Source organism: Bos indicus x Bos taurus, chromosome 3, assembly GCF_003369695.1.
Source record: "Bos indicus x Bos taurus breed Angus x Brahman F1 hybrid chromosome 3, Bos_hybrid_MaternalHap_v2.0, whole genome shotgun sequence".
Classification (NCBI taxonomy): Eukaryota; Metazoa; Chordata; class Mammalia; order Artiodactyla; family Bovidae; genus Bos; species Bos indicus x Bos taurus.
The window spans coordinates 75159619-75179367 of NC_040078.1; the positions used below are offsets into that span (position 1 = coordinate 75159619).

At 37.3% G+C, this 19749-nt stretch overlaps 1 protein-coding gene across 11 annotated transcripts in view; it reads right to left on the reverse strand.

Moving 5' to 3' along the window:
- Positions 1-738: 738 nt before the first annotated feature.
- Positions 739-19749, reverse strand: part of LRRC7 (leucine rich repeat containing 7) — a 622091-nt gene continuing 603080 nt past the window's right edge. For 7 of the 11 annotated variants that reach the window (XM_027536916.1, XM_027536918.1, XM_027536924.1 and 4 more), the window contains 2 exons: positions 11601-11691; positions 739-1287 (listed from right to left, as the gene is read on the reverse strand). In XM_027536916.1, coding sequence (XP_027392717.1) covers positions 1217-1287; positions 11601-11691 — 162 coding nt within the window. In that variant the 3' untranslated portion in view covers positions 739-1216. Of the gene's footprint in view, positions 1288-9758; positions 11692-19749 lie in introns of those variants that run through there. The other 4 variants (XM_027536917.1, XM_027536926.1, XM_027536921.1 and 1 more) reach the window with 2 other exon arrangements.

Below are 19749 nucleotides of genomic sequence, written 5' to 3' on the forward strand. Positions count from 1 at the left end.
CTAAGAACATACTGTATTAGTAGTGGGTTGGGAAACTGTTTCCTTTGGAGGAAAACACTGGAGGATTAAACAGTTTTACATAGACTTTGGGAAGGAACACTGTGTGTTCTTTCTACCTTTGCTTGGGTTCAGAAGAAACAAAGATTAAATGGTTGGCAGAGAAATACCACAAACAGGAATAAATAGGCCTTTGGTGGAATTAGCACAGAGGAGGACCAAACAAGGATGATGGCTAAGCCATCGCTAAGCCATGAGAGTGAGGATATAATTATAAGCTTAGAAGAAGTAAACAGAAACATTCGGTTTTTAAACAATGATCTAGCCAGTAGAGGCCCTGACATTCCAAATGTCTAAGAACCAAAATAGCTTGAGGACACAGGTCACCAAGGCTGCTAGGAGCTTTGTGCCTTCAACACCCAGACATTCTGGTTGAAAGAAGGGAGGCTGGGGGAGATTTTAAACCATCCCCTTGAATCTGATTATCAGTTTATGAGATGTGTTTTGAAATACATTCTGTATTCGGTTTATAATACATAATATCTGATGATGCGCTCAGTCGGATTTTACTTTTTGTGACCGCATGGACTAGAGCCCGCCAGGCTCCTCTGTCCATGGGATTTTCCCAGCAAGAATACTGGAGTGGGTTGCCAATTCCTCCCACAGGGGATCTTCCCTACCCAGGAATCGAACTCATGTCTCCTGCATCTTTTGCACTGCAGGCAGATTCTATACCACTGAGCCACCAGGAAAGCCCAAATCTGATTATAATATTAATTTCTTTACACATAGATAAAATGAAAAATTAAGAATTTATGCTGGATACCTTGATACTACCAGGTGTCACCTGGAAATAAAGCTGTATATGTATATACACATATTTAGATTTGGACTACTTTTAGATTTACATAATCAAGATTATGCTCACTTCAGTTTACTTTAGTTGCTCAGTCGTGTCCAACTCTTTGCAACCCATGGACTACAGCATGCCAGGCCTGTATAGTTAATTCCTGATGTTTAAGTTTTGGAGGGGGTCATCTAAAAATACATATTTTAAATAATTTGTGGTAAATATCTTCCTACATATTTGAAATGAGCATATAGGAAGGAAACTTGTTAAAATACCTCTACAAAATATTTGGAGAACCAAAGGAGGTTAAAGAACAATTAAACTGGCAGATGTCATAATTAATCTGAACTGGAATATCAGAATTTAAAATCACACACTCACTTGAAGTTGAGAGAGAGACTCTTTCTTTCTGTGGTTGGGTCCTGGGTGGTCGGTAAAACCTGAGAGATGTAGTCAAAAATATAGAAACTGATTAAAATAAGCTTAAAACTTTTACTCTTTTGCCTGTATTGTTTAAATTTAGAGCATTATTTCAAACTAATTCTCTCAAAAGAGTATGAAAAAGGGTGTTAACAGTTTTAGAAATAGTTTATTAACACTTATTTATTGTTCTATCAACAGGACTGGTATAAAAACGGGCTGTCCAGAGTGGGGTTATCCAAGCTACAGACTTGCTGATTGAGATACATAAAATTGTACTATAGATATAAGGGCTCCATCTAGTGGCAACTCTTCAGAATTGCATACGTATTCCTACAAAGCGTGAGTTTGCGTGAACTCCGGGAGTTCGTGATGGACTGGGAGGCCTGGCGCGCTGTGATTCATGGGGTCGCAGAGTCGGACACGGCTGAACGACTGAACAGAACTGAACTCAACATGACTAAAAAATTATCCACCACATTATAAAAATAACTTGTTTTAAATAATGATGAAATGAAACATATTTCTAATATATGCATTATTTTTCATCACTTTCTGCGAGGAGAGAGGGAGGGAGAGGAAGGGAATTCCAGGGATGTCTGAAGGGGGCGTGGTCACCAAGAGATGAGGCTGTGTTTGAATCTGGGTCTGATCTCTGCCATCCAATTCCTTCCGTTCCTCTCTATCATCCCCATTCGTTCCCCTTTCTCATTCTTACTCCCCTAATAACATTAATTTCTCCCTTTCATCCAGCCTTTTATTACTCTTCCTCACTTTTCTAGAAACTCTTACTTAAAATACAGCACTCCAGCTCTTCTGAAATACTCTTACCCACTCGCTAGTCTAAAATAATGTTGCTCTCTCGATTAATACTACCCTTTTCATTTTCACTTCATTTTTATTCAAACAGAAATTGGCATTCTTTTCCTCATGTAAATACATAGAGAGTGGGCTATAAGACCAAGCTGGACAGTTTGAGGCACCCTTCTATCAAAAAAAATGATTTGAAATTTCCTTCAGGATATACTAATGGCTTCTAGATACAAAATGTCATTAAAAGAAGCCCTACGCAGCCTGTTAGCAAGTTCTCCCCATACAAAGAAATTAAAAGGCAGACACACACACACACACAAAAAAGGCAGAGGCAGATGGAATAATTAGTATTATTAGTATAAACACAGCAGTAATGAGAAATAGATTTAATGTTTGAGACTGATTGAATTCTGTAATTCAATTTGCTATGAAACCCAAACAGAAACCCAAACGGGAAATACTGTTGAGAGAAAGCTAAGAAAGAAATGCTTTATTTGTAAGGAAAGCAAGATCCTATGAGGTAATAAAGGAACTTTGGTTAGGAGCTTACCAACCTAGTGTTCTCCTAACAGACATTCCCCACCCCGCCCGCCTCCCCTTAGGGGTTGAATTCCAATTTTTTTTTTTTGCCCCTACAAACAAAGTACCTAATGAAACTAATAGCAATGGCAGTAGAAAATCTTTTCTTTCTGCTTTGAGATCAGCAGGCCAGATTCTGATCTCTATAAAAGTTTGGGAGGGGGCATGTGGTTTTATTAAGGTAATCTCTTTTCTGTGATCTCTGTACACAGTTAATTATGTTAATTTTAAAGCTTTTGCAGTAGCCCGAGAATTCTGGAGTATATGACATTTTGCTTTATGGATGAGGATAGTGGAATATTCCCATGAAAGGATCCAAAATGCAGTGTGAAAATATTGTTATGCTGAACTATAGCTAAAAGCTGTGGACAGACTTGTCTTTATTCTAGAACAGGCAGCGTTAGGCAGTGGTTTCATTAAATTTTAGAGCTAAAATAGGGTTAGGGATTTGCGCTTCTCAACTACCTTTCCCTAGCCATCCCTATCACAACTTCTTTTACTACTGCCCACTCTCCAAATTGTAAAGCTTGATAAAGTGATCTACCAAGTCACAATGTAGAGCCGGAATAACCCTAAATAGGGACCTAAAGCCAGTTCTAAGCATGCACTTTTGTGTCCTTGGTTTACAAAATCACTTGCCCTCTCTAGGTCTTGGGCCTCTGGTACAATGTGGAAACAGGGCTTGATTATCTCTAAGGTACTCTAAGACCAAGACCATGGCTCTATAAGTTCAACCTTTGCACTCATTTCTCTGGGAGATTTCTGGCATCCATCTGCATGCCTTCTTCCAAGGAGAGAAGACCCAAATGAAATCAAAAGGATTGATATGATGTACTCCAATTAAATGAACAAAAGTTGTTTCTTAAACTTTTTGGACGGTGTTTAAGGTCCTTAGCTTCCCTGGTATTTCAGCTGGTAAAGAATCCACCTGCAATAGTTTGATTCTGGGGTTGGGAAGATCCCCTGGAGAAGAGATAAGCTACTTACTCTAATATTCATGGGCTTCCCTAGTGGCCCAGACAGTAAAGAATCTGCCTGCACTGTGGGAGACCTGGGTTTGATCCCTGGGTTGGGAAGATCCTCTGGAGGAGGGCATGGCAACCCACTCCAGTATTCTTGCTGGAGAATCCCCATGGACAGAGGAGCCTGGCAGGCTACAGTCCATGCGATAACAGAGTCAGATACGACTGAGTGACTAAGCACATCACAAGGTCCTTAGAAAATATAAAAGGGAAATCAAATACAACTGTTGAAACACAGCTGCTGCTGCTAAGTCGCGTCAGTCGTGTCCAACTCTGCATGACCCCATAGACAGCAGCCCACCAGGCTCCCCCGTCCCTGGGGGTCTCCAGGCAAGAACACTGGAGTGGGTTGCCATTTCCTTCTCCAATGCATGAAAGTGAAAAGTGAAAGTGAAGTCGCTCAGTCGTGTCCGACTCCTAGCGATCCCATGGACTGCAGCGCACCAGGCTCCTCTGTCCGTGGGATTTTCCAGGCAACAGTACTGGAGTGGGGTGCCATTGCCTTCTCCAGTTGAAACATAGCACGAGAACCTAAAAGGTCTTAGAAGAAATGCTGAGGAGGAGAGGAAGATTGGGTTAAAAGGGAGAATTGAAGAAAGAAAAGAATGAATTGAGAAAGTGAACGTTTCATGGTTTAAAGTTGTTATGTAAATTGAACATCAACTTCTTGTTTAATCCAGTAAATGTGTTTATGTGCCAGGCCTATCATCCACTTAATCACTGAACAAATATTTATTGAGCACCTGCTATGCTTCTGACACTCTACAGGCCCTAAGGATACATAGAAAGCAAAACCAGATGTGCCTTCAGTCTAGAATGCCTCTTTTAAGTATTGTCTGATCCTCCCAAGAAGCATCCAGGTGATAAGAGAGGAAAGAACAAAGGTATATCAAACCTCTATGACTGAAGATAGAATGTAATAAGTACTATAAAACCTACAAAAAGTAATATGATGGTATTAATATTAGGGAGAGAAACTTCTTCCAATATAATACTAGGGAAATTTTCATGGTGGTAATCTTTGAACTGGATCCTGAAGGCTGCATATAATTTTGATACTTTACAAAGAGAACGGGGAGAGGAAGACATTTCAATAGAGGGACCATTGTGGGCAAAGGCTGAGATCAGAAAGTACTCAGTGAAAGGTAAAGATGTTAGGTGTCCAAAACACTGGTATGGGGGCTTCCCTGGTGGTCTAGTGGTTAAGACTTTTACCTCCCACTGCAGGGGGCTCAGGTTTGATCTCTGGTCTGGGAATTTAAATCCCACATGCCACATGGTGCAGTCAAAAAAAAGACAATAACAATAACCGCCCCCCCCCCCCCAAAAAAAACCTGGGGACAAATTCTACCTCAATAAAATTATTAAAAAAAATAAAACACTGCATATGCACAGATTGAATGAAGAAAAACAAGTAATTCCTAGATTCAAATAATCAAACTTTTCTTGAAAGAATAAACAGATGTCCACAATATGTGAATGTCTGATCCTACTTAATGCAAACAGTATTTTCATGGGCTAGTCTGAACAGCACTCAGTAAAATACTTTTCACCTCACTGAAGTAAGTGAGGTAAATAAACATGACATGCAGCCAGCTGAATGAATATTCAACTCATTGCATTTCTCCGTGGGTCATGAGTGATTCTAATATTGATCCTCTGGACTCATGCTTTTTGATGGCCTGTAAGAAGCAGTGGTCATAGAAGGGATCCTTTGGGGACATTAAGCATAGAAGAATCTCTTCAATCAAACACATCAAGCCTTTAAAAATACAGCTTCTATCTCTTTCTTCCATCATGTCAGTGACATACAGGCACAGTGCAGAGCCAGGTTGAAGGATATCATTTTTTCTAATAGTCTCTCTCTTCTCTGGAACAAATTGGTGAAATTTTCTTTCACAGATTCAAAGGATTACAGTTGCTATTTATCTTGTCCAGTAAGGCATCCACTCTTGCCACTTCTAGCCTCTCAAATATTGTCCTAAGTCTTGGGAAATATTCATATAACCTCCCAAAGACCACAGAACCCAGTAGGAAGACCTATTTATAGCTCCACATGTAACCTGCTCAAACCTCAGAGATTTGACTAGATAAGGATGCTGCTTCCTTTTGCAACGCATGGGCTGAGGGCAGGGGCACAGGGACTCACCATATGGCCGTGTACTCTCCTTGATTGGGAAGTTCTCCCATCTTTTCCCTTGATTGTGAGATTCTGTGCAGAGGAGACCATGTTACAGCCCTCGTAGTGCCTGCTATATAGCTGATGCTCAACAAATATTTGTTAACATCACATTTAATGTTTCTGTTATATTCCTCAATAAACTGTCCCTGAATGTTTTGAATTTATGAATGACATACCTTAGGCATCTGAGATTCAGCTACAGTTCTCCTATGGAGGAATTACAGAGTTTGCTGATGAAAGTAAGCCTCTGTACTAAGATGTTTTACTCTAGGTATAGAGTTACTGGACTATTTTTAGGCTGCTTACTCATCCAGTTATTTTGAAGAAGGGGGAAAAAAAAGCTGACACAAATAATACAATTGTGTAACAGGGATAGATTTGAGAAAAAATATACTTTTTCAAAAGTAGAGAAAGATTGGATGATTCATTTAACTTTTCCCCTCAACATCCTTTCCTACACACATTAAAAGTTACACTAGCTTAAAGAATGAAATATTTTAAAAGCCTCCCCACCCACAGAAAAAGGGATAAGACTTTCACCTGCAGAGTCACAGGATTTCACTGCTTTCTACATAAACACTGCTTGAATTTCACAATCTTCTACTCTGAGGTGCTGTTATTAACAAAATACAAAATTAGGCCAAGAAAAGTGAGTTATGCAGCCCAGGAAAATTAGGGGAGGTTGATGTGGCTGTAGAGATAACCTTCTCATCTGTGCCTGCTTTACATCCACGTCTACTTCTTATCTCGTTCAGTGCTCATCGAGTTGTTGCAAAGTAAGAGCTCACTGTTACACATCAAAATCCAACAGAGAAAAAGCTACTAGATAAAATAATGCTTCTAAAGATAGGGCCGGTGAATTATTTTCCTTCTCTGTTTTTCTCTCTTTACTTCCTAAAGAACTGCTCTCAGAGAAGATTATGATAATCAAAAGTTAAAAGCCCAAGGCTTTAATAAAATTCCTAGGTTTTCATTTACCCTCTTTATTCAAAACTTAGAGTGGACTTTCTCCCTCCATTTATCAGAAATCTTTGAATTCTCCAAAGTTAAAATCATGGAGTTTATACTATCACAGGACAGTATTTCCCAATCATTCTCTTGCAGACAGTGTCAAAGGTAAGGACGATTGTAACCTGTCCCCATGACAATCAGCTGGGAGCCTCAGAGAGTGTCCTCAACGTAGTAAAAGCCAACGTTTCAAAAACAGAAGTGGAAACAGTTCTATTGAAGACCTGCCAGCTTCACCCTTGCACACGAGCTTTGTTTGATGCTGTCAGAGACATGATCCATGCTCCACCTTTGAGCCTTGGTTAATGCTACTACGCTAGGTTCCTGGATCACCCAAGAAATTTCCTCCCAAACCGGAAGCTGGAACCATTAGTTGATAGTCAGGGGTCTCCAAACAGAACTCTAAGGGGGCCTCTTATCCTTGTGTCAGCAGGACAGAAGCAGTCATCTGCCCTTGGAACGTCGTGGGGAATTGGAGGTATGGATCTATAGCAGCAACAGCAGTGAGGAAGACAGGTCAGTTTTGCATTCTAGAACCAAAAACAACCCCAGAAGGTTCAGAATATAACTAGAAAACTTGATTGTATCTGCCTTAGTTTCATATGGTAGAGTGTTTCAAAAAACATTCTCTGAAGAGTTTAGACCAAATGAGGTTGAAAGGATGCCTTGGAGAGGTGATGACCGGGATCTCCTGTAATATTGACCTACATGCTTTCTTTGTTGCACATTTATTTTTCCACAGCCCACACTCTACTTTCTCACTGTAATGTATACTCAAGGGATGGTTGTGCTGAGAGTGATGGGGGTAATACTCTGGGCCAAGCCAGGATGCTTTTCTGGGTGTATTACTAAGGAAAAAAGTTCATGCAGATTGAAGATTTCCTCACAATTCCCAGATGATCAGGTAACACTAATACAACCAAAAGACAGGGCACATCACCAACCCAGCGTTTGAACATTTTATTAAGCCTCAGAATGATTTAGCATTTCTGTGAGAGGAAAACTCAACCTTGTTTTTCTTGATACTACATAAAGGACCTGTCTTCTTAACTGATTAGATTTTATTATGTGCATAACTTTTTACTGACCCAGTGTTTCAAAAAACCTGTTATTTGGTCAGTGTATCAGGAATCAGCCAAAGATGTTGATTGAATTTACCAAAGACTTAGAGTGGTGGTCCTCTGCCAACATGGTTTTTTCATCTGGTTATGCTGTGGTGCCCTTTGCCAGGTGTGAAGTTGTCAGAATAGACTCTTGATCTGTGTGCCAACAAGGGGCAGAGATTTACTGAGGACAGCATTAAAAGTCAATAGAAAGGCAAGTTGGCAAACACACACTGTTTTCCAAGGCTTTAAATTGTGGTGGAGCTATTAAATCGATTTTGTGATTAAAAGTAAAATGTTTTCCTTCATCAGTCATTTTGCCAAATTCAGATACTTTTCATGTATGAATATATAAAATTAACTTTTTCAAAGTTTTCCTTCCTTTGAATACTCCCTCTCTTTAGCTCACCTATTAAAACATATCTCAGTCCTGCTTCTAATAAGTAATTATATTAGTGATATATGTGGAATCATCTTTAAGGTTAAGAACTAATCAATCCTGATTTGTCACTCTCTCTTTAAAACTGCTTTCCATCCTGAAGGAGGTAATCCAACATTAGGCCCAGATTATTTGACGTCTATATAATTACAGTTCTTATTAACTGGGACACATATATGTGATAGATTTCAATAAGCAATAAATTATCATGATATAAATATTTGTATGTTATACTGACTTTCAATATTTCTTGTCAAAAAGATCCTTATATTTTGAAAGTGTTATGTTTGTTCAGGTAGCTTGTGTTGTCTGGTAAGCTAGAATTATCATAAGAGAGCTTTGGTGACAATGTATGATAAGCCATGTAAATAGTAAAAAAAAAAAGTCCACTAATTTCTATTTGGCTTGCAAAATCTGCAACAATTCTACTAGTAATTTTCAGTGCTTATTCTTTTCACCTAATACTTTTCTCATTCCCTCCCATTATGTCTTACTCATGTCAGGTATAAGACAGCTTTCTCAGCAGAAAGATCCTAATAAAAATCAAAGACCAAGGTGAGTCTATTGGAGTCACATGAATTCCACTCCCTTTTTTGTGGCTGTTGATTTTTCTTTTTTAAAGGGACACCCTTAACTTTTGCTTGTTCTTTTTTGTTAGCATAAACCAGATGCTAATTCAAACAGCAAAGCCAGTCCTTCCAAAAAAACCAATACCACAAATTTGTGTATTATTGGTTTTGGTCACCCATGGAATCAATAAGACTCTTCCCCCGTAAGTGATCAATGATTTTTTTCAGTCAACCTAAAAAAAAATACCTCTTTTCATTATTACCTGCCTTTTTTCAGTATGCAGCATGGCAGTACAATTGACAATGAGGTGCTTTGCACATCAGCTTCATTTCCAGTTGGTCAGGGGTCCCTTTTTTCTTTTTCTCATTTCCTGAGAACAGGAAGGAGTAAAGCATGGCCCAAGACAGTGTTGTCTGTCACATCAGGAGTGGCAGAGGGTTTACTAGATCATGGTTCTCTCCACTTGGCCTCAGAAACATCTCCTGAGACCCTGTGTTTGATGCGGAAACCTGACATAAGGAAAAAAGACTTGGGAAGTCCTTTATCTGGCTCTTCTCCCAATTATCCCATGAAAGATTAACAAAACTAATGGGGTGACTGGAGCTGCTTCATGGCTACCAAACTACACCCATGAGCTTGTTTCTCCTTTAAGTGATCTTGGGAAGACAGTGAGGGCCTCGATCTTGACTACTGATGATCATCCTAATATAGTGGCTGGTATGGTAGTTTGGTGTGAGTTTTTGGCAAAGAAAAAATTAGGCTCTGAAGACATTTCTCATCAGAAATTGTCAATATATTAAAATGCATTTAAAAGTTACTTCTGGGAAGCATATTAAATAGGCCAATCATTTAATCATTTGCTAAATATCAAAGCCTATAAAATCATAGTTTAATGTCACCCTGACATAAAGCAACATCAAAATTAGTGCATCATCTATAAAGTGAAGTATCATTTGCCTTCAAGTGACAAATTCTATTGCCAAAAAAATACCACTGTACTTCTAATAAGTGACACTCATTTTAATAGACCCTACAAAAATACAATATTTTCAATGTCCCCCATAAAACAGTTAACTTACAAATATTACTCTCAGAGCTTTGGTGACATCAATATATGATACTATTGTGAAAATCGTAACAAAATATTTGGAACACTGGCATGTAAAGTAAATTCATTATATATATTTAAAAAAAGAGAGCTATGTCAAAATATGAGAGAGAATGCATATAACCAACTCTGGGAAATTATTCTGGAATGTGAAATTAATATTTTAATCAAATGAATGACTAATACATAAAAGAAACAGTTTTAAAGGGTTATAAAATGGATTTTGATCATTTGTAAAGGAAAACAGTTCCAATGTAAAAATAACTAATTCTATATTAATGATGCTCATCTTTCTCTTCAGTGAGACAGAATTTAAGATTATATGTACTTTGCAACTTTGGGGGGAAAAAAGATATTTTCTCTACTTTGCCCTCCAAGGTGGGCATGGAAATTAGTAATACAGATAGACCATGGCTCTGAGAAATTATATTTGAAGTTTCATATTTAAATACCAAAGTTTATTTTATCACCCCCATAACTTTCTAACAAGTCTTTCTTAATGATAAATTTTATCAATACCCCAAACTCATTTAAAATGATTTAAAAGTAGCAAATTGGATAAAGCAACACACAAATAAATTCCACATTTACAAGTAAAGAAATCACAGGGCTATAATCAACATAAACTTGAAAGAAATAAAGCAACACCTTGCTGCCACCCATCATTCACTGCTTACATTTGTGGTGAAAAAGATTTATCTACAATGACCTTTAGTCTGTTTCTTAACTCTGTCTGTATTGTAATTAGCTAAAGGCATTGAACAAATTAGGTTGTTCTATCTTTTATTCAGGTCCCAGAGGTAAATGGCTAACTGATGAAATATTTCACTCTGTGTTATGAGAATTTAGCAAATGAATATGGAACCAAATATAAACACTTTATACCATATGTACAGTTACTTTCATAAGGCATTATCTTGTAATTTTTATTGAAAAAGATTCAATATAGTAAAGTCTTATTTTAAGATATATTTTCTTTCTCAATCCGAGATGTTTAATTTATGAAAATATTGTTTTTTTCTCTATATTCTTTTTGTTTATATGCCAACATATACTTTGTGCTAGAAATATTTTATGGGAATTACAATTCTTTATATTTGTATTTTCTGTATAAAGGCATATACAATTTTGAGGCAGTGTTTCTGATGGAGAGCAGAATTCATAAAGAGCTTGTGTGTGCTTCCGTGCTCCGAAATTATATGAAATCCACTTTGAGAAGAAACTTATTCAATTAAAAAAAAAAACAAAATCAAAACTAAAACTGCACCAATGCACAGCCAGAGGCTGACAATTAAAACTAATACATAACCACATGAACATCATATTTATATAGTTAACATTTTTAAGGATGATCAGTGCTAACATTATAGTATTATACATTTGGCACTAATGTTTGCCATTGGTCCAGCAATTGGCAAAATTTGTTTCTATGTATAAATTTATTTGAACATTAGGTCTGGCTAGACGTATCTTCACTATTTATAAAAAATATTTAGACAGTAAGCTCACGTTGAATAACTAGGTCTACTGTGTTCTGGAAACTCTTCAGTAGTAATACAGCTTTTTCGTGTTCCATATGTACAAAACTATGTCCATTGGCCTGTAAACACACAAATAAAACAGGGTCATCAATGCAAGGTACTTGTTTATCACATTGTTGTTGTCTCTAATAATAAGATTCAAGAGAGTATGAGCAACCAAAAGTCACGTGTTTTTAAACTTCACACCAGAATTGTAACTATGGAAACAACTAATTAATTTCACCCAGTTTCAACTCAATTTATTAATTCAACAAATACTTATCAATTATCTAGTATATCCTACTTATGATTGTCCTAGTATAATGCTAGTTCAGTTCAGTTCAGTTCAGTTGCTCAGTCATGTCCGACTCTTTGCAACCCCATGAATTGCAGCATGCCAGGCATCCCTGTCCATCACCAACTCCCGGAGTTCACTCAAACTCATGTCCATCGAGTTGGTGATGCCATCCAGCCACCTAATCCTCTGTCATCCCCTTCTCCTCCTGCCCCCAATCCCTCCCAGCATCAGAGTCTTTTCCAATGAGTCAACTCTTCGCATGAGGTGGCCAAAGTATTGGAGTTTCAGCTTCAGCCTCAGTCCTTCCAATGAACACCCAGGACTGCTCTCCTTTAGGATAGACTGGTTGGATCTCCTTGCATTCCAAGGGGCTCTCTAGAGTCTTCTCCAACACCAGTTCAAAAGCATCAATTCTTCGGTGCTCAGCTTTCTTTATAGTCCAACTCTCACATCCGTACATGACTACTGGAAAAACCATAGCCTTGACTATATGGACCTTTGTTGGCAAGGTAATATCTCTGCTTTTCAATATGCTATCTAGGTTGGTCATAACTTTCCTTCCAAGGAGTAATCGTCTTTTAATTTCATGGCTGCAATCACCATCTGCAGTGATTTTGGAGCCCCCAAAAATAAAGTCTGACACTGTTTCCACCGTTTCCCCATCTATTTCCCATGAAGTGATGGGACCAGATGCCATAATCTTATAGCCACTAAGCAAATCACAGAGAAACACTAGTAAGTACTACACAGATACACTTGAAACATGATAGTTATTTTGTTCTTGTTCTGATTTATTTTGTTTTTTGCAGGAACTCTGTTGATGTGGTTTAGAAGTGTTCACAGGACCATTTTTGTCATATAATCACTGATATATAGAAAGCTGAGCACTGAAGAATTGATGCTTTTGAACTGTGGTGTTGGGGAAGACTCTTGAGAGTCCCTTGGACTGCAGAGATCCAACCAGTCAATCCTAAAGTCCTGAATATTCACTGGAAGGACTGATGCTAAAGCTGAAACTCTAATCCTTTGGCCACCTGATGTAAAGAACTGACTCACTGGAAAAGACCCTGTTGCTGGGAAAGATTGAAGGGGAGAGAAGGGGATGACAGAGGATGAGAAGGTTGGATGACATCACCGACATGATGGACATGAGTTTGAACAAGCTCCGGGAGTTGGTGATGGACAGGGAAGCCTCGCGTGCTGCAGTCCATGGGGTTGCAAAGAGTCAGACATGACTGAGTAACTGAACTGAACTGATAAACCCACCAACTCTTTCAAATGCTTCACTGTGTAAAACAAAACATACGATATAGTTAAATCTTATTTTGACTCACTGAAAAGTTCTTAATTTAAACATTTTAATATTAAAAAGATAATTTCTATTTCCCTCATTGTTAAAGGCAAATATATTCATTATTTCTATCAGTGGTTCTCAATCTCATTCAGAAATGAATAAATTTCTTGGTGATCTAGGCTAGTTTTGTTATTTTTATAAATGAAAGAGTTACACCTCAGAGAGGTTAAACAACATGCCTGAGGTCACACAGCTAAACTAGGGCTGAATCATCTGATACTAGAATATTCCTTCTTACTATTTCTTGTAATACTTTACTGAAATAGTAATGCTACACTTGCTCCCAGTGATTTGAACTGCTATTTCATTGATCATGATAAATTAACCAACATTTTATCCTTAAAATAGTTGCTATCTTATCTCCTACTGCAATTTTTTTTACACCAGTTTTCCACTTCTTTATTTTCAATTTATGCAGAATCTCAAATAAGAGAAGTGGCTTTGGCAAGGAAGGAATGTTGAAGTCAAGGGAAACTGCGGTGATGCCTAGTACATCATGGTTTCAAAGCTTTAATTCTCATTCAGATTCCTAACAGGTTTAATCTAACTTGAGTACTTGTAAGAATAATACTTTGTCCTAAATTAGAATTTAAAGAAATGCTGAATCTTTCATTCTTATAGTTTTAATTTTTAACTCTGGCTTAATTGTTGTTGTTGTAGTTACATGTGAACCATCTCAAAAGTAGAAAGACTAAGTGAGTCCGTCTGCTAGGGCAGTGAGACCTGAAAGGGAACATTAAAAAGGAGAAAACTTTTAGGCGTCTGATTGGATAAGGGCATAAGAAATAAATGAAAAATCAATTGATGATGCCGTTAACAGAAAATGGAAATTTCAGAGAAGCAGCTGGCTTAGTCAGGAAAACAACAGAATTTGTGGTACTGGCGACACATGCAAGGCAATGTTAATCATACATTTAGAAATAAAAGACTGGAGTTCAGGAAGGAGGTTAGAGTGGCCCTTTAGTAACAGGCATTAGGTTAGGGTTACACAGCTAAACTAGGGCTTAATCATCTGATACTATAATATTCCTTCTTATTATTTCTTGCTGAGAGAATTACTAGAAAATAAGTTTAAAAGGGAGCATTGTGAAAGAAGGAAAATCTAGGGAGGGGAGCAGGATTGGCCGTAGCTTTGGATTCAAGGAGCAGAACTGAAAGACAGTGTTTGTTGTTGACCTTGTTGTTCCTGCTCTGTTGCTAAGTCATGTTCGACTCCTTGTGATCCCATGGATCTGGGCATCTAGGTAAATCTGTCTTAAGTGAGGGAGGGAAAAGTGAAAGAGGGCCCAGTCTTTTATGCCAGAGGATGACAGAAAGCTGACTAGGTGGTTGAACTAAAGGAAGAAGATACAGGTGCATTGAGTGGAGGGAACAGGAAAACTGGCAGGAGGAGAACTGGAAAGGGTTGTCCTGATGGGGATCAAGGTAGATGGCTCATAAAGGCAGCAGGAAATCCAAGGTGATCAAGTATTTTCTAGTGGCTTCAGTTTTCTGCCTCACAGAGGAAACAGCAGGGAAAAACACGTAGCTAGATGAACTCTGGTATGGAATCTGGGTCAGTTTCCAATAAATCAGGCTTCAAGATGTTCAGACCCACCATCCAGGTTCTGATTCAAGGCTAGGGAAACTCCTTGTATAAATTTAGCTTTTAATAACTGCTTTAAAGCATCAGCTTTTAGTTTTTATGCTTTGTAACTACAAAGTACATGCTTTGTAACTATATAAATGATAGTTATATAGTTGGAAACACAAAGAGCTGATTTCCCAGTAGGAAATAAGCAAGTTGATAAATTAGATCATTGAGTCAAACAAACACTAGGACTCTACCTGTAATTCTAGTCCCCAGAAATGTTTTGGCTCTAAGCCAGAACTTTGGTGAATCTCAAGGGGCCTATTTAAAAGACCACAGCTAGAGACTTCCTGGGAATGGCTTCACATTACCAAAAGGATTCTGAAAGATCAGAAAGCAAACTATTTTAGAAAGTTTATTAAAGATTAAATGAGTTAACATATATCAACTGCTTAGGGACAAGGCCTGGCACACTATAAACAATCAATAAATGTTAGCTACTACTATTAATATTACTTCACTATTACTTTCTTGAATTTCAGAAATACAATTTTCATTAACAAGAATAGTAAAAAGAACAGAAGGGCAAAATGTCAGAGGAAGGAACTATTTTAATCTTAGCAATTTTTAACTTTTATTTTTTTTTTTTTTTTCTTAGCAATTTTTTAGATGAAAATTGTGAGGATCAATGAGATTACATGAAATATCCAAGCTCACACAGCTCGTGTCTAGATGGGAATTTATGTCATGACTCTGTATCTTGACACAATTCATTTCACTGGGTGTTGTGAGGTTGAAACAAATGTTTTTAGGTTCATTGAGTGTCACAGACTCATTCAGTGAATTCACTTCTTAAGATTAATTGAGCTTTTTCTTGATATGGAACATTATGGTAGGCATGATGCCAGGAGAGGCAAGAATAGAGGGGTTTGAATGGAAGGAAAAGATAAAATCTCAGTTGTAGAGAACTTTCTTCTTCCATTGTTAGATGAGCCAAAAAAAAATTATATTGTATTTGTTAAAGTGATTATGGCTATCTGGCTTACATCTTGGATGGTTCAGACAGGGAATCAGACAGTTATGTTACTACATGTATGTGGGACTTTTTCAATCCATATGAAGTTTAGAAGAATCACAATATTTCAGTTAGAAAAGTCTTGTGGCTGTTTCATGTGTGTGATTAGAAGAAGAGCTGAGGAAATAAAGGAGGATACTATTCCATTTAATTGCAGAGTATAAATCTGATAATGCTTTGAAATGTAAATGCATATAATCTACATTTATGCATTTGATATTTTGAATATATATAATATAAATACAAAAGACAATTTGAAGAACAAATCCTATTAATAAACTAATGAATCTTTAAAATATGTTGTCAAATTTGTCTACATATATGTTTTATATACGGAGAAGGCAATGGCATCCCACTCCAGTACTCTTGCCTGGAAAACCCCATGGATGGAGGAGCCTGGAAGGCTGCAGTCCATGGGGTCGCTGAGGGTCGGACACGATTGAGGGACTTCACTTTCACTTTTCACTTTCATGCATTGGAGAAGGAAATGGCAACCCACTCCAGTGTTCTTGCCTGGAGAATGCCAGGGATGGGGGAGCCTGGTGGGCTGCCGTCTATGGGGTCGCACAGAGTCGAACACAACTGAAGTGACTTAGCAGTAGCAGTATGTTTTATATAAATACAGACTATCATGGATTATAATAAAATATATCCAATTTTGAGGAAATTGCAACTTAACTGTATGGTTTATTAAGTAAAAATGAAGTTAAAAAGAAAACAATCTACAAAAGAAAAGACACTCAGAAAATTTTATGCTTCAAGAATACATAATTCATTGATTTCTGATTTTAACTGATTTGAAGTATAAAGGATCATTTTACTATAGCAACATTATTTCCAGAAGGTATCCTTCCTTATTTTAATTCCAGTTAGCATCTGTGCCACAAAATGTTTTTAAATTGCTCCTTTGCATGATTTAGACATGAAAAGGCAGAGGGTTAATGAACATAATATTTGCAATTCTAACAAAAATAGAGCTTTGCAATTATAGCTTATCAATTTACTGTAAAACATACTCAGTTTCTGGATTTCATCCTCTTGTTCCTTTCCGAATTTATCTTTGATTTCCTTCTGGTAAATGTTTTGTTAAGTGGCTAAATTATGGATGTTTATGCCATAGACATTTTCCAGAGGGTGCTGTAATTCTCCATGAATTTCATTGTATTCTTATTATTCAAAGCTTTATATTTAAAAACTAGTTTCTGAGAAGGTTTGGCCACAAAATTGGTGGGATTATCCAATAAGAAGGACAGCATGACTCTTCTTAGAATCCAAAGGAGAAATGGGATTAGAAATTTGTTATATGATTTCAAGTTGATTTAAACTCCCCTTCAAGGGACAAAGATTTAAAATGCCAGTACACATATATCTTATGTATTAGATATACATTGCTTTTGTTCTTAGTTACTCAGTCGTATCTGACTCTTTGTGACCCCATGGTCTGTAGCCTGCCAGACACCTCTGTCCAGGGGGATTCTCCAAGCAAGAATACTGGAGTGGGTTGCCATGTCCTCCTGCAGGGTATCTTCCCAACCCAGAGATCAAACTCAGGTCTCCCACATTGCAGGCAGATTCTTTACATTAATATAGTGTACTTTTGAATGTGTATAACTCTTAGGATGAAGGAAAATGAAAATATACGGCAATCTTATTAGTGTTATTGGACTTCATGTTGTCTAATCCTGAAAGCCAGACATTAAGAGACAAAATAGTGGGTATCTTAGGTAATTACAATTATGTTTCACATTAACTACCTTGAATTATTTCCCATTGCAGAATTTTAATCTCATTAAATATTAAGATATATTTAGGGCTGAGTATGGGGGCTTCCCTGGTGGCTCATACTGTATAATCAACACTACACTGACTGTATGCCAAGTCATTTGAAAAATTTTTCTTTCCATCAAAAATCTGAACTACAGACCTTTAATTCTTAGAGAGTTCCAATGAAAATTTTACACTGCACTTTTTAAATATGAGAAAGTTTGATGTCTTGGTGGCTTTTATTATAGTATTAAAAAATCTTGATAGACTAAAACATAAATAAGAATTTCTCTTCTGTCTTAAATGTACTCATGTGCTGCAGCTTGCATGTTTCATGAGTTCAGGCTCAAAAAAAGACAAGGAAAAATAGAAAAGACTAAACTGAAGACTTTGTCTATTATTTGTATAGAAATTCTGGCATGACTGATAATACATAGTAATCCTGAAGATATTTACTTATTTATCTGCTTTGATTTTAGAATGCCTGTTTCTTCTTATCAAATATGTTGAATGCATATTTCTAACAAATGAATTCCCTATTTGAAAGCAGTTTCCCAACAACCTACACTGTATGTCTTTTACCTTACCACAAAAGAAACTGAAAAATCAACCTTTCAGTTTCAGGCAGTACTTGTAGCCAGGTTGGTTTCTGTTTTTGTAGAGAGCTTGCTGTTAAAAGAGGAGATATTGGGAATGGATTTTATTATGTGTTTGAAGTCAGCTTTTCCCCCGTCTCTTTTCCTCCATTATCTGCTCTAGGTAATTTCAGACATGTCTACTTCCCAGGCAGAAACTTAGTTACAAATCCCTATTACATTGTTTACATTGCTTGGCACAATATTTTGTACATCGTGGACACTGAATACATATTTTCCAAATCGATAAGTAGAAAATGTGATAAACAGGTTGCTATCAGTAAAATTTGCTTCAGTAGAATCAGCATGGTATAATGGAAGAAGCTCAAATAAATGATTTAGCTTCTGTCAACAATAGATACCTTGCAGGGTGGTTGTGTGCTAAAAATGACATACTATGGGTACCTAATTGATGCTATTTTCACTTTATTCAAATTATGGAAGTTAGAGCCAGCTCAATGAACTTAATTTGTCTTTATTGCTTTTCATGTTTTACTTAGTATACAAAACATTTTTTTGATTTTCAAAAAGTATTTACTCAATCTCTAATTAGGTATCTGTGCTGAACTATATCGGAGAAGGCAATGGCACCCCACTCCAGTACTTTGCCTGGAAAATCCCATGGATGGAGGAGCCTGGTAGGCTGCAGTCCATGGGGTCACTAAGAGTCAGACACGACTGAGCGACTTCACTTTCACTTTTCACTTTCATGCTTTGGAGAAGGAAATGGCAACCCACTCCAGTACTCTTGCCTGGAGAATTCCAGGGACAGGGGAGCCTGGTGGCTGCCGTCTGCGGGATCACACAGAGTCGGACATGACTGAAGTGACTTAGCAGCAGCAGCAGCAGCTGAACTATATAGATTATGAACCAAGCAAATGGATAAAGATATGCAGTGAAATTCTGGCATATAAAACCATACACATTTAAAAAATTAGTTTTGGTTGTCTTCTAACCTAACAGTATTATAAAAAATGTTTTTCAAATATATTTTATCATTCTCAAAACACTAAGCATTACATAATACTGAACCATTCACCACCTACCCCCATGCCCACCTTTCCCCAATCCTCTCTGATGTTTTGATTTTCAACCACCAAAAGAGATCAACTATAGAAAATGGTAACACATTTAGCCTTGTTGGGAATGCTTTAGTGAAATTTCCAAATACTTTTTTTTTTAAGGGTCCCATACTTCATGCAGATGGTGACTGCAGCCATGAAATTAAAAGACACTTACTCTTTGGAAGAAAAGTTATGACCAACCTAGACAGCATATTAAAAAGCAGAGACATTACTTTGCCAATAAAGGTCTATCTGGTCAAAGCTATGGTTTTTTCAGTAGTCATGTATGGATGTGAGAGTTGGACTATAAAGAAAGCCAAGCACCGAAGAATTGATGCCTTTGAACTGTGGTGTTGGAGAAGACTCTTGAGAGTCCCT